The following is a 17,828-nucleotide window of genomic DNA, read 5'->3' as shown; positions in this document are numbered from 1 at the left end:
GGGAAAGGCTCCATGGAATGCTGTGAGAAACTCAGGGCTACTCTCCACTTAGCTTCTTCCTCTCTCCCCAACCCCAGCACCACACGAGTGAACGGTTAGAAGTAACGCCCTCGCTCACCCTGTGCTGGTACACGGTATTGAGGTGTGCAGCATACGTTATTTCCTGCGTGTGTCTTACATTCATTTCTGTTAGCTCCAGCCTGCACTATCACATCCTCAGCTAACATCTGTTCTGTGGACCCAGTTAGATCCAGTATGACTCAACACACAGAGCTAACTGGCATCGCGGAAGTGCAACCTAGGCAGACTCACAAGGCCTCATGCTCAAAAGTAACCTATGTCCTGCCACTTTCTCAAAATTCTAAAACGTTCTGGACAAAGTTTGCTGCACTGTCATCTTGTACTATGCACTGCAAAGTATGTGGGCAATTCTATCAAGAAACACTTAGTAATTTCCAATCCTAAAGGATAAAGTATTCTAGGGCCCATCATGATGGCCTGGTGAGTAAGTCCTCTCTTAGCATACGCTGGGATCCCATGTGGGCGCTGGTTAGTGTCCCAGCTGCTCCACTTCCCATCCAGCTCCCTGCTTGTGACCTGGGAAAGCAGTAGAGAATGACCCAAAGCGTAGGGAGGGACCCTGCACCTTCATAAGTGACCCGGAAGAAGCTCGTGGCTCCTGAATGGCTCAGCTCTGGCCATTGTGGCCACTTGGGGAGTGAACCAATGGACAGAAGATCTTTCTGTATCCCCTGCTCTCTGTATATCTGCCTTGAAAATAAATAAATCTTTTTTAAAAAGACAAAGTATTATAGTTGTGAATGGAATGTCTCTTTAAGAAGTCACTGAATACTAAAGTAACTAAATATTTGGTTTAGAATTGGTGGTTTGTGTCCCAGTTCTGGTCTGGCTAGTACTGAGAATAGAGGCCTTGCATCCATACTCTGCAAGATCCACTTTCCTAATTCATAACATAAATGCAATGATAATAATTTCACCAAAAAGTAGGCACATAAAAATTCTTACCTGGATAATTTTTAAGATGTCTCTGCTGGAAACAATTCAAATGTCTGCACTGTATTCTGAGTTTATTAATACAGAGGAGTACTGTGTTGCAATGTGAATGAATGTGTTTTAGCTACAGACAGCATCCCTAAGACTCAGAAATATTGGAGCCAGTGTGGTGGAAGATTTTTCTATCCCTCCTTCCATCTCTGTAACTCTAATTTTCAAGCTAAATCAATAAATAGTGAAGACAAATCTAATAAAGTTAAAAAAAAACAACTAATCTGTATCATGACAACTCAAGACAGTAGATACTAGAAAAGGAAGATAGTGGAAGGTAAAGGCTAAAGGGGGCGCCAGGGAACTTTGGTGGTTCTGCTGAGTCTTGTCTCCTCACAGACCATGTGCCTGAGATTTTTGTGCTTTTTGCCTATAAAATTTATATTAAGATCCTGGACCTAGCATAATAGCCTGGCGGCTGAATACTTGCCTTGCATGCGCCAGGATCCCATATGGGTACCAGTTCATGTCCTGACTACCCCACTTCCCATCCAGCTCCCTGCTTGTGGCCTGGAAAAGCAATAGAAGATGACTCAAAGCCTTGAGACCCTGCACCCATGTGGGAGACCTGGAAGAAACCCCTGCTTTGTGTCTTCGGATTAGCTCAGCTCCGGCTGTTGTAGCCAGTTGGGGAGTGAACCAGCATGTGCAAGATCTTTTCTGTCTCTCTTCTCTGTAAATCTGATCTGCCTTTCCAATTTAAAAAAAAAAAATCTGTTTTTTAAAAAATCCTGTGATGTGATGTTTGTGAAAATTACAGCGTGGGATCTTTAGGGTTACCTCTGGTGGTCCATGCAAGCTTACCTACCAACACTGCCCAATGGATAGCCCAGTACAGAAGAATCAGGCCCAATTTCAGCCAGTGTCTTGGCCCTCTACTTTAAGACTTTAAAATTTAAAAATATGTAAATTTAAGGATCTTCTTTTTTTACCATTGATAAATAAAACTGAGTTTTTCTGGCCCATATTTTGTTTTTTAAGTGCATGTAATATTTTTATTGAGTAACAAAATGAATTAAGCTAATAGTGAAAGGTTGAACCCCAGAGCCATTCGTAGTAAGACATGTATCCAGAAATAGCTTAGTGGTCTTTGATTTGATCACATTAGGAAAGACCAATCGTATAAATGTCCTTGTTTGTAAACTGCATTTATGCTTGTCCTTTGATCCTTTGCCAGCAATATTTTTTCATTTTTGCTTCTGGAGATTTTGTTTCACATGTGTGTATGATGTGTGTGTTTTAGGTGACCATGAAGGGCTTATATTTTCAACAAGGATCCACAAATGAAGAAGTAACATTTCTATTCCAAGAAAGGGTAAGAGAAATTATTTAAGTCACTATGGTGTATTTTCCATGCATAAGAAACCTACTTTTTTATGATTTATTTTATTTTCATTACAAAGTCAGATATACAGAGAGGAGGAGAGACAGAAAGGAAGATCTTCCGTCCAATGGTTCACTCCCCAAGTGACCGCAATGACCAGTGCTATGCCGAGCTGAAGCCGCCAGGAGCCAGGAACTTCTTCCAGGCCTCCAACGCGGGTGCAGGATCCCAAAGTTTTGTGCCATCCTCGACTGCCTTCCCAGGCCACAAACAGGGAGCTGGATGGGAAGTGGAGCTGCCAGGATTAGAACCAGCATCCGTATAGGATCCCGGGTTGTTCAAGGCTAGGACCTTAGCCCTTAGGCCACAGCGCTGGACCCAAGAAACCTACTTTTAAAAGACTCTACTTACAGTTGCTTAGATGAAACTACTTCAATTACGGCGGGACTGGGCGTTGCGGCACAGCAAGTTAAGCCACCTTTTGGGACACCCGCATCTTGCACAGAGCACCAGTTCAAGTCTGGCTACTCTGCTTCCCACGTAGTCCCTGCTGAAGCACTTGGGAAGCAGCAGGTGACAGCTTCAGTGACCATGTCCCTGCCGCCCACGCGGGCTGCCAGCTGGGATTCTCCTGGCTGCAGGCATTTGAGGCGAGGGAAGGTCTCTCTGCCACCCTCCTTCTCTGCCATTCTTCCATTCAAGTAATGAGACTCCTAAAAGAAGTATATTCCTTTAAAGCGTCACATGAAAACAGCAGTTTGCATTACAGTATAACTCTGTTTTTTGGGTTTGTGTTGTTTTGTTTTTTTATAATTATCACAGAGGTAGACATTGTATCACAACAGGGAAGGCCCCTGCGTGGGATGTCCTGTCACTGTAGAGAGGCTGGTTCTTGCCCCACCTGTACTGCTCCCGTCCAGCCTCTGACTGATGCCTTCTGCGAGGAGCTGATAGTGGCTCAGGTGTTTGGGTCCTTGCCACGTGTTTGGGGCCCCAGTGGAGTTCCTGTCTCCTAGCTGTGGTCTGACCCCTCTGCCTGTCATCTGGAGAGTGAGCCATCAGATGAAGATCTTGCTCATGACACACATTTAGTTACACCGAGAGAGGGAGAGACTGAGAAAAAGGATATCTTTTTCATCTCCAAATGGCTTAAATGGCCAGGGCTGGGCCAGTTCAAAACCATAAAACTGAACTCTCCATCTCTCTCACACATTGCTAGTAGGTGCCCAAGTACTTGGCCCATCGTCTCCACTACTTTCTCAGGTACATTAGCAGGGAGTGGATCAGAAGTGGAGCAGTCAGATCTCTTTGGGGATGCCAGTTTCACTGAAGCTTAGCATGCTGTACCACTGTGCCAGCCCCACCACAGTTTCTGGTTACTCAGGATGCTGCTAGGAAAGCAGAATGACCATTGTCATCTTACTTGTGTGGCAAATTTAAAGCAGTTTATTCTGAGCACAATAAAGCAAGTTGAGCTCAGTAACATTTCCTTGTGTACTAAATTTCAGGTGATCTATAAAATTTTACTTCTTTAAAATACATGGTAGGATTTTCACATGCTGGTGATTCTTAGAAAAGTTTCTGGCAAACCAAACTCATTCTATTGTAAATTTAGGGATGCAGAGTTTTTGAGTGTATGTATTTCATAGTAATAATCTAGATCATGAATATCATCCTGTTTTTCTCCTCTCTTGCCTGTGTCTCCAAATGAATTGAAGTCAGCAGGACGGCTGGGCTGCTGCCACTGAGTCAGGAGAGGGTCTAGGATCTGATTGGTCAACAGGAGGACTCACCTCCACTCCACGTCCGCCACAGTCAGGAGTGAATTCACAAATGCTTCAGTGTTATTGAAGGGCTTCTTGATATCACCAGATAGCAAGCCCGAGTTTTAAGAGGAGAAGTGCCCTGGCACAGCATTGTGCTCGTTGTGAATGAAGCACAGCAGTCCCTCTGAGGTCACAGGAAGAGCTGTGCACTTGATCTCATCTAGGACATGGCAGAGGTTAAGGAAAATGTTTCAATTATTGCTACCAGAGTATAGTTATTTAAAGATGGTGATATTATATTTAACAATATTTTTTTTAAAGATTTATTTTTATTGTTTTTTTATTGGAAAGGCGGATATACAGAGAGGAGAGACAGAGAGGAAGATCTTCCGTCCGATGATTCACTCCCCAAGTGAGCGCAACGGGCCGGTACTATGCCGATCCGAAGCCAGGAGCCTCTTCTGGGTCTCCCACGCGGGTGCAGGTTCCCAAGGCTTTGGGCTGTCCTCGACTGCTTTCCCAGGCCACAGGCAGGGAGCTGGAAGGGAAGCGGGGCTGCCAGGATTAGAACCGGCGCCCATATGGGATCCCAGGCGTGCAAGGCGAGGACCTTTAACCACTTGCGCCACCGCGCCGGGCCCTATTTAACAATATTGACTGGATGCCATTGAAGGATGAATTTCTTTTTTTTTTAAGATTTATTTATTTTTATTGGAAAGGCAGATATAAAGAGGAGAGGCAGAGAGAAAGATCTTCTGTCTGATGGTTCACTCCCCAAGCAGCTGCAACGGCTGGAGCTGAGCCAATCCGAAGCCAGGAGCCGGGAGCTCTTCCGGGTCTCCCATGCAGGTGCAGGGTCCCAAGCCATCCTCGACTGCTTTCCCAGAACAAGCAGGGAGCTGGATGGGAAGAGGGGCAGCCGGGATTAGAACCAACGCCCATATGGGATCCTGGCACATGCAAGGTGAGGACTTTAACTACTACGCTACCGCGCCAGGCCTGAATGATGAATTTCAAACATTGTTTGCCTTTTTTATGTAACTGTGGCCTTTGCGAGATTAATCAGACCCATTTCATTTTGTGAGTTCACCTAAAAATCCTGTAGCATCTGCCAAAATGTCCAGAACAGATCGTAAGTAAGAGATGGCCAAATAACTGTAAAGAATTTCACATGTAGCATTGAGAAAATTCTACAGATCAGTAATAGCTAGATGTTCAAAGGTGTCTAAGATTATCTCTAAGTGTGAGATTCTGCTGTTTTGAGAGTTAAGCTGAAATAAAGTACAGTATCTGTTGCTGAACTTTAAGTTTCTTGTCAACACATCTTTCCATACTGCTATCTGAATATTCATGTGTACAGTCAGACATTTTAAAAACTGTACCCCCAAATTACCTTTGTTCTTAGACTGCATAATGCTGGATGATTATTCGTAGCTTTTGAAATCAGGTTAGCCATAAAGATTTAGGATCTGTTTGATATTTATGAAAATTTCACAATTTCAAAGAATGTTCTCACAGGGATGTGTAACGTATGTTATTCTTTGCTTCTAGGAAAATCTTGCTGTTACACAGGACAACTACGTGAGGGTGCAGGTGAAGGCTTGTGCTCTGAGCCAGATAAACACCAAGGTACCGCTGCTTCCATTACAGCCGAAGTCAGATGCTAGCTTCTTCATGCCTTAGTGTGCAGGTGTAATCGTCTCTGGGGGTCAGAAAGCATGTCAGCCCTAGGAGGATGGGAAAGATAAGAACAGAATTTAATATGCATTTTATCATTCTACGTAAGGTAAGTTATTAATCTCATTAAAGTTCCATTTTGTATCATATGAAACTATTATAAAATCCTTATTTTGTAAAAAGCTGGGGTTCATAGTTATTAACTCATGTGATCAAAGAGGAAATCCCCTATATAAATGTAAATTAAAATGAAAACCTGAACATGTTAACCACCAATTCTGTTCTAATTAATGTCTCTAGATATGATTCACTTCTTCTTGTTGTCATTCTTTCTCTCATAGATGCCTGTCTCTAGTCTCACATCATATGTCACTGTAATCTTTCTGATTATTAACTGTGAAAACCATGGGAAAGCTTTCAAATGGAAAAAAAACAAACTGTAATAAAATGTGCTCTGATACATAGATTAGATTGGTTTACTAAGTTTTACAAAGATTAATGCCATAGTTTACTGGATTCTTAATTTACTGAGTTATATTGTCAACATGTTTTCTTTGATGAAGTCTTTAGAGAGATTATAGAAGGAGACTGTTAGCATGATGCATTAGGCAACTTTGTAATCAAGCATGACTGGGGAATTACATTAGTGAGGTCCCCTGAAGTCTTTTCAGCAAGAGTGCTGGTATTGTTTCTGGAGACGTTTTTGTTTAAAAGATGTTCTTTTTAAAACTCTGTGACCTACACAGAGCTGGAATTGTAGCACTGTGCATTAAGCTGCCCCTGGAACACAAGAATCGCATTAAGGTGCGGTCTCAAGTCCTGGCCTCCCTGTGTGTCAGATGCAGCTCCCTGTAAGAAGCCCCTAAGGAGGCTGCAGAAGATGGCCCAGGGGCTTAGACCCCGCTACCCACTTGGGAGAGCCAGCTGCAGTTCTGGGCTCCTGATTTTGTCCTGGCCCAGCCCTGGCTTTTGGGATCATGTGAGGAATGAAGCAGCAGATAGCAGCACCCATTCTCTGGTTCTCCCTTCTTCTCTACAACTCTGCCTTTCAAATAAATAAATATATCTGTTAAAAACATGAAAAAATTGGGCCCAGCACGATGCTGCAATGGTTAAGGTCCTCGCCTTGCATGCCCGGGATCCCATATGGGCGCTGGTTCTAATCCCGGCAGCTCCACTTCCCATCCAGCTCCCTGCCTGTGGCCCGGGAAAGCAGTTGAGGACGGCCCAAAGCTTTGGGACCCTGCACCCGTGTGGGAGACCTGGAAGAGGCTCCTGGCTTCAGATTGGCTCAGCTCCAGCTGTTGCAGCTGCCTGGGGAGTGAATCATCAGATGGAAGATCTTCCTTTCTGTCTCTCCTCTCTGTATATCTGCCTTTCCAATAAAAATAAAAAATAAATCTTAAAAAAAAACATTAAAAATTCAAGGTTGGAGTTGGCACAGGATAGATACTACGTGGGGTCGCCGCATCCCGTGTATCAGAGTCCTGCTTCCCGCTTGCCAGGCGGCTTCCATCAGATGTGCCCCCTGTGAGACTGTAGGTGAGGGCCTGCGTGGAAGGCCCATGTGGCCACACACACGGAACACTCCTGCCTTTAGCCTGTCCCAGCCCTGGTCCTTGCCAGCATTTGGGGAATAAACCAACAGATGGAGGATCTCTCTCTATGTGTGTCTCTGCCTTTCGAATAAAACGAAAAGAAACAAAAAATTTTAAATGAAGCAATTATGAAAAAATCTGTTAGGAGCCTGGCATGGTAGCCTAGTGGCTAAATCCTTACCTTGCATGGGCACTCGTTTGTGTCCTGGATGCTACACTTCCCTTTCAGCTTTCTGCTTGTAGCCTGAGAAAACCGTGGAGGTTGGCCCAAAGCCTTGGGAGCATGCACCCCAGTGGGAGACCCAGAAGAGACTCTTGGGATCAGCGCAGCTCCGCACTTGTGCCTGCTGGGGAGTGAGCCAGGCCATTTCTAAGTGTGAGCTTGAATCCTCACTGCTGTGTTTCCAGTTCAACTCCCTGCTAATGCATTCCAGGAGGCAGCAGGTGCTGGCTCACGTGCTTGAGCCATCCACCCTTGTGGGAGACCCAGATGGAATTCGCAGGTTCCTGGCTGTTACAGGAATTGGGGGCATAAACTAGCAGATCAGAAAATTTCAGTCTTTCTCTGTGCTCTGCCTTTCAAGTCGATGAAAATAATAAACAAGCATTTAAAAACTAAAAAATTTAGCTTTACCAAAATTGTCACCGTGAGGACAAGATGGCAGTGCCATTTCTGTGACTTTCACTTTTGGCTCCTTGCTCCTCAGCATACCGCAAGAAAAACACTAGTTATTTTTTTGAAGGGTGTAGGAACGAAGCCCCCTTTGTTCTCGCTGACCACATCCCTCTGGCTCAGCAGTAACTACAAATACCTCCTCACGTCAATTGAATAAGGGATCATAAAGCAGTGGTTAGCCAACCAAGATATGTTTGGGCCAAAATTCCCCTTCCAAATGGGCTAATAGTATTTGAATAATAATATTTGTGCCTAATCCTTTATACTGACTGATTCATCAGCAATCTCTTGTTTGCCTACGTTACAGAAAAAAAAAATTTAAAAAGCTGTTAGCTTTGTGTCGATTGCAAAAAAAAACCAAACAAAAAAAAACTGTATTTTATTTACTTAACAGAGTTACAGAGAGAGAGACACAGAGAGCTCTTCCATGCACAAGTTCAATCCTTACATTGTCGGAATGGCCAGGGCTGGGTCAAAGCCAAAAGCCAAGAGTTTCTTCCAGCGTTCTCATGTGGGTGCAGGGGCTCAAGAACTCGGGCCTTCTGCTGCTGCTTTCGCAGGTGCATTAGCAGGGAGTTGGATAGGAAGCACAGGCTCAAACCAGTTGTCCATATAGAATGCCAGCACATCAGGTGGCAGCTTAATACTGTGTAACGGGGCCCACCCCAGTTCCAAAAATAAATCCTGTTGGCACTTCCTGGAGTTTGGTTTTTTGCTCCCTTTCTCCTGTGTGATACGATGCCTGTCCATTCGTGACAATGATGAATACTCACAGCTTCTGTCTCGATTTAGCTTCTGGCAGAAATGAAGATGAAAAAGGACTTCTTTCCTGTGGGCAGAGAAATTGCTGGAATTGTGCTAGATGGTAAGTTTATAGATGTCAATATTACTGTTTTTTTTTCTAAAGATTTATTTATTTTTATTGGAAAGTTAGTTATACAAAGAGAGACAGAGACGAAGATCTTCCATCTACTGATTCACTCCCAAAGTGGCCAGAAGAGCCGGTGATGAGCTATTCTGAAGCCAGGAGCTTCCTCCGGGTCTCCCATACAGGTGCAGGGTCCCAAGGCTTTGGACCGTCCTGAACTGCTTCCCCAGACCACAAGCAGGGAGCTGAATAGGAAGTGGGGCCACCAGGATACAAACTGGTGCCTGTATGGGATCCCAGCACCTGATTTTGCAATAAAAATAAAATTTAAGAAGTAGAGCAGCAAAACAACGATCCGTACAGCTGCACTCACTGGCAAGAAAACCACGTGGGAACTTTGAACCACTAAAACAACATTTTTTAAATTGACAGTTGCAGAATTGTGCAGTGTTTTTACATTGATCTTTTGCTAATGCAATTAGCAGTATGTTTTGCATGTATGACTTAATAAATCCTTGAATCATAAAACAAAAAAAAAAAGTAGAGCAGCAATGACTTGAAACTAAGTTCATATGGGATGCTGGTCCTACAGATGGAAGATTAGCTTGCTAGGCCACTGCGCAGGCCCCAGTATCCCTACTCTTAATATCTACTGATAACAGATATTTTATTGCTCTCACAAAATATGTAAGTATGATAGTGTGGGTTACATTATATTGTAGTTTTTTTTTTAATTTTTTATTGGAAAGGCGGATATACAGAGAGGAGAGACAGAGAGGAAGATCTTCCGTCCGATGATTCACTCCCCAGGCGACCGCAACAGCTGGAGCTGAGCCAATCTGAAGCCAGGAGCCTCTTCCAGGTCTCCCACACGGGTGCAGGGTCCCAAAGCTTTGGGCCGTCCTCAACTGCTTTCCCGGGCCACAGGCAGGGAGCTGGATGGGAAGTGGAGCTGCCGGGATTAGAACCAGCGCCCATATGGGATCCCAGGCATGCAAGGCGAGGACCTTAACCACTGCAGCATCGTGCTGGGCCCACATTATATTGTAGTTTTACCTATGATTCCAATCTATATTAGGTATGTTTTCTCAATATAATCTTTGCTTTTTGTTGTTGTTGTTAAAGTTTATTTCTCTTAAAAAGAAGAAACAGCAAAAGACTAAGAGCAAGGAACATTTTCCATTGGCTGCTTCAGTCCCCAAATAGCCACTATTGCTGGGGCTAGGATAAGCCAAAACCAGGAGCTTCGTCTGGTCTCCCTGTGGGTCATTCTCTGCTGCTTCCCCAGCCGTGTTTGCAGAGAGCTGGATTAGCAGTGGAGCAGCTGGGACTTGAGACTACTCCCATATGGGATGTTAACACCACAGGCAGTGACTAACCTACTCTGACACAATACTGGCTCTCGATGTAGTGTTCTGAGATAGCTAAATGGTGGTTTTATTTTCTGTCCTTTCTTCTGTCAGACTAAAGATAAGTACAAAAAGCAGATGGTCAATCTTTCGTTTATTCCACATGCAATGAACATGTGTAAGTACTTAGGATTTAAATTAGACAAAGCCATGTCAACAGGTTTACCCTCTAGGAAAAAGAGACATATATATGAGCAGATTATTATAAAAGCACCACGGAGAATTACCCAACCCACAGGAGAAACTAAATATTCATGGGGTGAGTTGTCCAGGTAGTAAGAGGCAGGCAGGTGGAGAATCGCTCTCAGCAGGGAAAATGCCGTGAGGAAAGATGGAAGTAAGTACTAAAGACGAATGTAAGAATTGTACGGAGTCTGCTGTTACTAAAGGAAACCAAGCACAAGTCAACAGCTAGAGATGTACTAGCAGAGAAAGCTGTGTCAAGAGAATTCTCCCTCAGAGTAAAATACAAGGTACCACTAGAGCAGAAGGCAAAATATTGGGAGACGGTGGTACAAAGAGGATTGTGGGGCATTATGGTGCAGCTGGCTAAGCCAGCCTTTAGGCCCACTGCCTTAAAACCCAGGCACCAGTGTGAGTCTCGGCTGCTCTGTTTATGATCCAGCTTCCTGCTAACGCACCACACAGGCAGCAAGTGATGGCTCAGCGCATGGGAGACCCTGCAGGAGCTCCTGGCTTCCACCCAGGTCCAGCTGTTGAGCCATCTGGAAAGTGAGCCAGTGTGTGAAAGATGTCTCTCTCTCTCTCCTCCCATCCTCTCTTTCTCTTTGTCTCTCTGTCAGTCTGCCTTTCAAGTCAGTTTCAAATAAGTTTTTTTTTCTTTTTTTTTTTTAAGAGCAGAACTGGGGCAAATGATTTGACCCAGCTGCTTAAAGAACTACTTAAGACACAACATCGTGTATCAAAGCACTGGTTCAAGTCCTGGCTGCTCAGCTTCCCATCCATCGCTGCTAATGTACCTGGGAGACAGCATGGCCCAAGTGCTTGAGCCCTGCCATCCATGTGGGACACCCAGGTGGTGATCCTGGCTCCTGATTTTGACTGGATCCATGCTTCCTCTGTCCCTCTTTCTTTATGGCACTCTGTTTTTCAAATAAATAAAACTTTTTAAAAAGGAGATAACAATCCAAAGAAGAAACAACCTGCGTAAAAAGAACTTGAAAATAGGATGCTAGGGTCGCGAACTGTGGCTTGGTATGGAAAGCTCCCACCTGCAATGCTGGCATCCCATATATTTTCCTGTCCAAGTCCTGCCTGCTCCACGTCTGATCCAACTCCCTGCTGGCCACATGTCAGCATCTAACAGTATTGCGGTTTTTCCTCCATCTTTTCTCATTAAGTCTTTAAATTAAAATATTCAGATGATTCAGCATTATGCATAGTGTCCAAGATATGGCATCAGCCCAAAGGCCCATCGAGATATAAGTACATTTACACACTCACGCACACACCAGAATATTATTCATTATGTAGTTTCACAATAGTCTATCGGTGACATGGATGGCACCAGAGGTGAATGGTGGTAGGCGCAGAAAGACAGGGACTCATGTCCTCATTTCTGGGGGATCTCAGGGCAGTACAGGGTACAATGTGGAATGGCACTAGACAGAGCCTGGGAAGTCTGTCGGGGAGGGGGATGCAGGGGTGCAGAGAGGATGGCTAACAGACTGGGTTGCATTTGGGAAGGAAGAATTACTTCCATGTTCTGTGGCGCAGAAGGACAACTTTGCTTGGCAGAGTTAACTGAGTGCTTCAAAACAACTAAGAGAATTGCACATATTCCTAACACAGGAAGATGATGTTTTAACAGATATGCCAGTTCCCCTGATCATGACACGTTATATGCTTGTATTGGAACCCCACGTGTATGCTGTAAACAAGTATACTTCCTCTGTCAATAATATATATATATATATATATTTTTAAGATTCTATATATTTTTATTGGAAAGACAGATATACAGAGAAGAGGAGAGACAGAGAAAGATCTGTCTGCTGATTCACTCTCCAAGTGGCTGCAACAGCCAGTGATGAGCCGATATGTAGTCAGGAGCCAGGAGCTTCTTCCAGGTCTTCCATGCCAGTACAGAGTCCCAAGGCTTTGGGCCGTCCTCGACAGCTTTCCCAGGCCACAAGCAGGGAGCTGGATGGGAAGTGGAGCCATCAGAACATGAACTAGCATGCATGTGATATTTTGGTGCATGACAGGAGAGGACTTTACCTACTAAGCTACTGTGCAGGGGCTATATGTATATATTTAAACTTTAAGCTTTAAGCTGATAAATGAGATTTAAGTAAATTTTAACTCTTACCAGAATTCCCCATTGTACAATTAAAATAATAGATTAGACCAGACACATAAAAATATAATCAGCATAGAAGCTATAGAATAGGGCCTGGCACGGTAGCCTTGAACGTGCTGGGATCCCATATGGGCACTGGCTCTAATCCCGGCAACTTCCCATCCAGCTCCCTGCCTCTGGCCTAGGAACTCTGTGCCCATGTGGGAGGCCCCAGAAGAGGCTCCTGGCTTCTGGCTTCGGACTGGCTCAGCTCTAGCCGTTGTGGTCACCTGGGGAGTGAATCAGTGGATGGAAGCTCTTCCTCTCTATCTCTCCTCCTCTCTGTATATCTGCCTTTCCAATAAAAATAAATAAATCTTAAAAAAAAAAAAGAGGAAGAAGCTATAGAATGCATTCTTTTCCTTCACTTGATCCCCTATGGGATCCCGGCGTGCTCAAGGCGAGGACTTTAGCCGCTAAGCCACGCTGCCGGACCCCACTTGATCATCTTTATTGGTAAAGAGGCAGAGATTCAGAGAGAGAACAAGAGACTTAATGATGTGAGCAACTCGTTAGTTGAGATTTTCTAGAAAATCCAGATTTGAACTGATCTATCCTATAATCCTGATTTATTTGTGACAAGTTGTGCAGATTCTTACCCTTGTCTCTGAGGTGGTGACTTTTATAAGCTCGTGGATCTTTTGATTTACTTTCATAATTAAAAGAGAAGGCAAATATTGTTTGGTGGGTTAGCCTGCCACGTTGGACCTATTCGCCCATTTGGGTGCCAGCTCAAGTCCTGGCTGCTCTGCTTCTAGTTCAACTTCTTGCTTACGTGCCTGGGACGGCCCAAGTGCTTGTGTTTCTGCCACTCACGTGGAAACACAGGAATTCCTGCCTCTCAGATCTGTTGTTCAAATAACTATTTTAAATGATAATGATATTTTATAATTATATTAATTATCCACTTTCTCCACTCTGTAGTTGGAAACAAGGTGTCATTCTTTCAACCAGATGATGAAGTAGTTGGTAAGTTGTGGATCTTTTTTTTTTTTTAATTTTTATTTTGGATTTAGAATTTTATGTCTAGGATTCCCCCCTCCCTGATTCTCACCTCCCCACACACACTGATTTTCCACATATGGCTACAATACCACAGTCCTTCATAAGGAGTTATAATTCCATCAGTCTGTGGTTTAAGTGTGCTCACACATTCCTGGCAGACAATGTCAGACTGTCCATCATCCCATCATCCCATTGTCGGGAAATGTCCACCAGACTCATTGGGAGTCCATCTTTGATTTGGAAGTAGGGATGCATGTTGCATTGTATCTTCACATCTGGATATGGAAGTCTCTATTAATCCATCACTATCCATTCCACTTTGCACGACGGTTTCCTTATATCAGAGAGAATATGTGATATTTGTCTTTTTTGGGATTAAAGTTCATTTCCCTTTATCAAGTAACCTGTTTGACTGTCATCTTTTATTTTCAACTATACAATTAATACTCTTGTGAACATGCTTCTAATATAAATGCTTTCTTAATTTGGGGAGTTTTGCTTTCCAATTTCCATTAATGGAGAAAATTAGGAGTTTAATCGCCATTAAAATACTTAAAATTTACCAATATTCTGCCCAGCACAATGGCTTAATGGTTAAATCCTCACCTTGCATGTGCCAAGATTCTATATGGGCATCAATTCATGTCCTGGCAGCCCCACTCCCCATCCAGCTCCCTGCTTATGGCCTGTGAAGGCAGTAGAGGACAGCCCAAAGCCGTGGGATGCTACACCCACATGAGAGACCCAGAAAAAGCTCCTGGCTCCTGACTTTGGATCAGCTCAGCCCTGGCCATTGTGGCCCTTTGGGTAGTGAACCAGCCAATGGAGGATCTTTCCCTCTGTCTCTTTCTCTCTGTCTCCTCTCCATAAATCTCTTCTGCCTTTCTAATAAAAATAAGTAAATCTTTATTTTTTTCCTATTTATTTATTTTTTTAAAAAGATTTATTTATTTTTTATTGGAAAGTCAGATATACAGAGGGGAGGAGAGACAGAGAGGAAGATCTTCTGTCTAATGATTCACTCCCCAAGTGAGCACAACAGCTGGTGCTGTGCCAATCCGGAGCCAGGAGCCAGGAACCTCCTCCGGGTCTCCCACGGGTGCAGGGTCTCAAAGCATTGGGCCATGCTCGATTGCTTTCCCAGGCCACAAACAGGGAGCTGGATGGGAAGTGGAGCCGCCGGATTAGAACCCATAGAGCCCATATGGGATCCCGGCGTGTTCAAGGTGAGGACTTTAGCCCTAGGCCACGCCACCTGGCCCAGTCATACCATTTATGATATGTGTTGTAGTCTTTGGCATTCCCATTTCTCTCTCTTTTTTTTTAAGATTTATTATTTTTTTTTTATTGCAAAGTCAGATATACAAAGAAGAGGAGAGATAGAGAGGAAGATCTTCCTCCCAGTGATTCACTCCACATGTGACCACAACGGCTGGATCTAAGCCAGTCCAAAGCTAAGAGCCAGGAGCCTCTTCTGGGCCTCCGACATGTGTGCAGGGTCCTAGGGCTTTGGGCCGTCCTCAGCTGCTTTTCCCAGGGCACAAGCAGGGAACTGGATGGGAAGTTGTCAGGATTAGAACCAGTTCCCTTATGAGATCCTGGTGTGTTCAAGGTGAGGCCTTTAACCACTAGGCTACCGTGCTGGGCCCCCATTCCCATTTCTTAATAGAACATGCTCATATAAACTTACAAAATGTTTATTTTCTCAGCCTGCTTGAAGTTATTAAAGAATAGGTTATGGAAGAGCTTTCATCAGCTTTGTAGTGTTGTCTTGGATCCAGGTGTTTCCTGGAGAATTGATTTCTTTCTTATCTCTTTTTTCCCCCCTTTAGTATAAGAAGTCAGTGGCATTTTGTTGTTCAATATTTGTTTTATACAACCTCAAAAATACAATCAGGCTAGCTTAGTAGAAAAATTGGTTTTTTAATATTTCTGTATTTGGAGGGGTTAAAAATGTTTATGTATTTATTTGAAACAGTTGCAGAGAAAGAGACATAGGGTGAGAGAGATTTGGATTCCTTTCTCAGAAGGCTGCCATGGCCAGTACTTACCAGGCTCCGGTCAAGAGCCTGAAGCTCCATCTGGGTCTCCTGTATGGTTGGCAGGGCCCAAGCACGTGGGCCATCTGTACTGCTTTTCCCAGGCCTATAGCAGGCAGCTGAATTGGAAGTTGAGTAGCTGGGACATGAAGCTGTGCCCCTATGAGATGCAGGCACCACAGGCAGCAGCTCTACTCACTGTGCCACAGTGCTGGCCCCACAAAAAGGGAGTTTATTAGAAGCACATCAAGCTGTCTTAGGGCACCAACTTGGTGGAAAGGCAGCTGTGATCAGAGGCCACAGAAAGTCATTCTAATGCGTTTTCCCTTCCTTAAATGGTTAGTCACTGGCACCTTCCTCGTAATAACAGTGAACAGAATTTACGCTAACTTTCTGGCTGCTCATAAACACTCAAATCATCTCTGACTTATTTCCCTTAAATTCTTTGTTCTAATTTTTAGGAATTTTGCCCCTGGATTCTGAAGACCCTGGAGTTTGTGAAGTAGTCAGAGTGCATGAACATTACTTGGGTATGTGGCAGTTCTGCTTTTTGGAGCTCATATACGTATGACTTCACTGATCTGTGGTGCTAATAAGTTTTTAATATCCTAGATTATATTGTAAATAGTGTACTTATGACACATATTCCTTTGCTTATAATTATTATTCATAAAATTTCTATGCAATCAAAATCATAACCTTTAAGTTTTACTAACACTGTTTATGGTAGAAACTTTGAAAAATGGTTTCTGTCTTGACTCAGAAATTACATCCATAATTACATTTTTCCAATTTTTAAAAATATTTCTCTTATTTTTTTGAAAAATTGAAAGAAAGAGACAGAAAGAGAGAGCTTTTCCATCCACTGGTTCACTGCCTAAAGGTTGCAACTTCTGGGACAAAACTAGGCTAAAACCAGGAGCCAGGAGCATCATGTGCGTTTCCCATGTGGACACTGAGCCCCACGGCCTTGGGCCGTTCTCCACGGCTTCCCAGGCCGTCAGCAGGGAGCTAGCTTGGAAGTGGAGCAGCAAGGATTTCTGAACTTCTTACTCTTGGTTAAACAAGAAACTATACAGAATCAAAACCACATATGTACAGTCCGAGGAGGAATTAAGAACACATTCTTTGAGGGATTAACATTTTAAGATTTATTTTATTTATTTGAAAGAGAAGGAGAAAGGTATCTCCTTCTGCTGAGTCACTCCCCACATGGATGCAAAAGCCAGCACGGGGACAAACGGAAGTCAGTAGCCATGAGCTTCCTCCGGCTCTCCCTTTTGGTACAGGAACTTAAGCCCTTGTTGTGTCTTCTGCAGCTTCTCCAGGCACTTTATCAAGGAGCTGCATTGGAACTCAAGCAGGTGGGACATGAATTGGCATCCATGTGGGGTAACTGAGTCACGGGCAGCAGCTTTACCCAATGTGCCACAGTGCCAGCTCCCATTTTTTGGTTTTTATTGCTAGCATCTTTGATTAATGCTTAATTTAACTAAAATATTTAACTTAGAGTTCCAGTTCTTCAAATGTTTAAATTTAAAATATGAGACTGGCACTGTGCTGTAGCTGGTGATGTCACCTCCTGGAGCGCTGGCATCTGTACAGGCACTGGATCAAGTCCCAGATGGTCCACTTCCAATCCCCTGCCTGCAAATGCACCTGGGAAAGCAATCAAAAAGTAAAATACAAGATTATAGTGTCGCTTAAGTAATCAGGGAAGAGCAAATTGAAACAAGTGAGAGGACCTGGTGTGATGGCTCAATGGCTAAATCCTCACATTGCAAGCACTGAGATCCCATATGGGCACCAGTTCATATCCCAGCAGCTCCACTTCCCATCCAGCTCCCTGCTTGTGGCCTGGGAAAGCAGCAGAGGATGGCCCAAAGCCTTGGGACCCTGCACCTAAATGGGAACACAGAAGAAGCTCCTGGCTTATGGCTTCAGATCTGGTTGTTGTGATCACTTGAGGAGTGAACCAGCAGATGAAATATGCTTAGACAGTAATTTAGCATTATCTAACAAAGGTGGTGGTCTGTGTA

At 43.9% G+C, this 17,828-nt stretch overlaps 1 protein-coding gene across 2 annotated transcripts in view; it reads left to right on the top strand.

The window, feature by feature from the left end:
• Positions 1–17,828, top strand: part of CRYZL1 (crystallin zeta like 1) — a 46,202-nt gene that overhangs the window by 6,716 nt on the left and 21,658 nt on the right. Inside the window, exons 2-6 of one of the 2 annotated variants that reach the window (XM_040980771.1) lie at positions 2,309–2,380; positions 5,707–5,784; positions 8,899–8,971; positions 13,670–13,714; positions 16,251–16,319. In XM_040980771.1, the coding sequence (XP_040836705.1) occupies positions 2,315–2,380; positions 5,707–5,784; positions 8,899–8,971; positions 13,670–13,714; positions 16,251–16,319 (331 nt within the window). In that variant the 5' untranslated portion in view covers positions 2,309–2,314. Of the gene's footprint in view, positions 1–2,308; positions 2,381–5,706; positions 5,785–5,806; positions 5,942–8,898; positions 8,972–13,669; positions 13,715–16,250; positions 16,320–17,828 lie in introns of those variants that run through there. The other variant, XM_040980772.1, reaches the window with a different exon arrangement.

This window comes from Ochotona curzoniae, unplaced genomic scaffold (genome assembly GCF_017591425.1).
Source record: "Ochotona curzoniae isolate NIBS_2020 unplaced genomic scaffold, NIBS_Ocur_1.0 contig_3498, whole genome shotgun sequence".
In the NCBI taxonomy this organism is placed as follows: Eukaryota; Metazoa; Chordata; class Mammalia; order Lagomorpha; family Ochotonidae; genus Ochotona; species Ochotona curzoniae.
The sequence above is the reverse complement of the archived record's forward strand: the minus strand, read 5'-3'. Positions and strand labels throughout refer to the sequence as shown.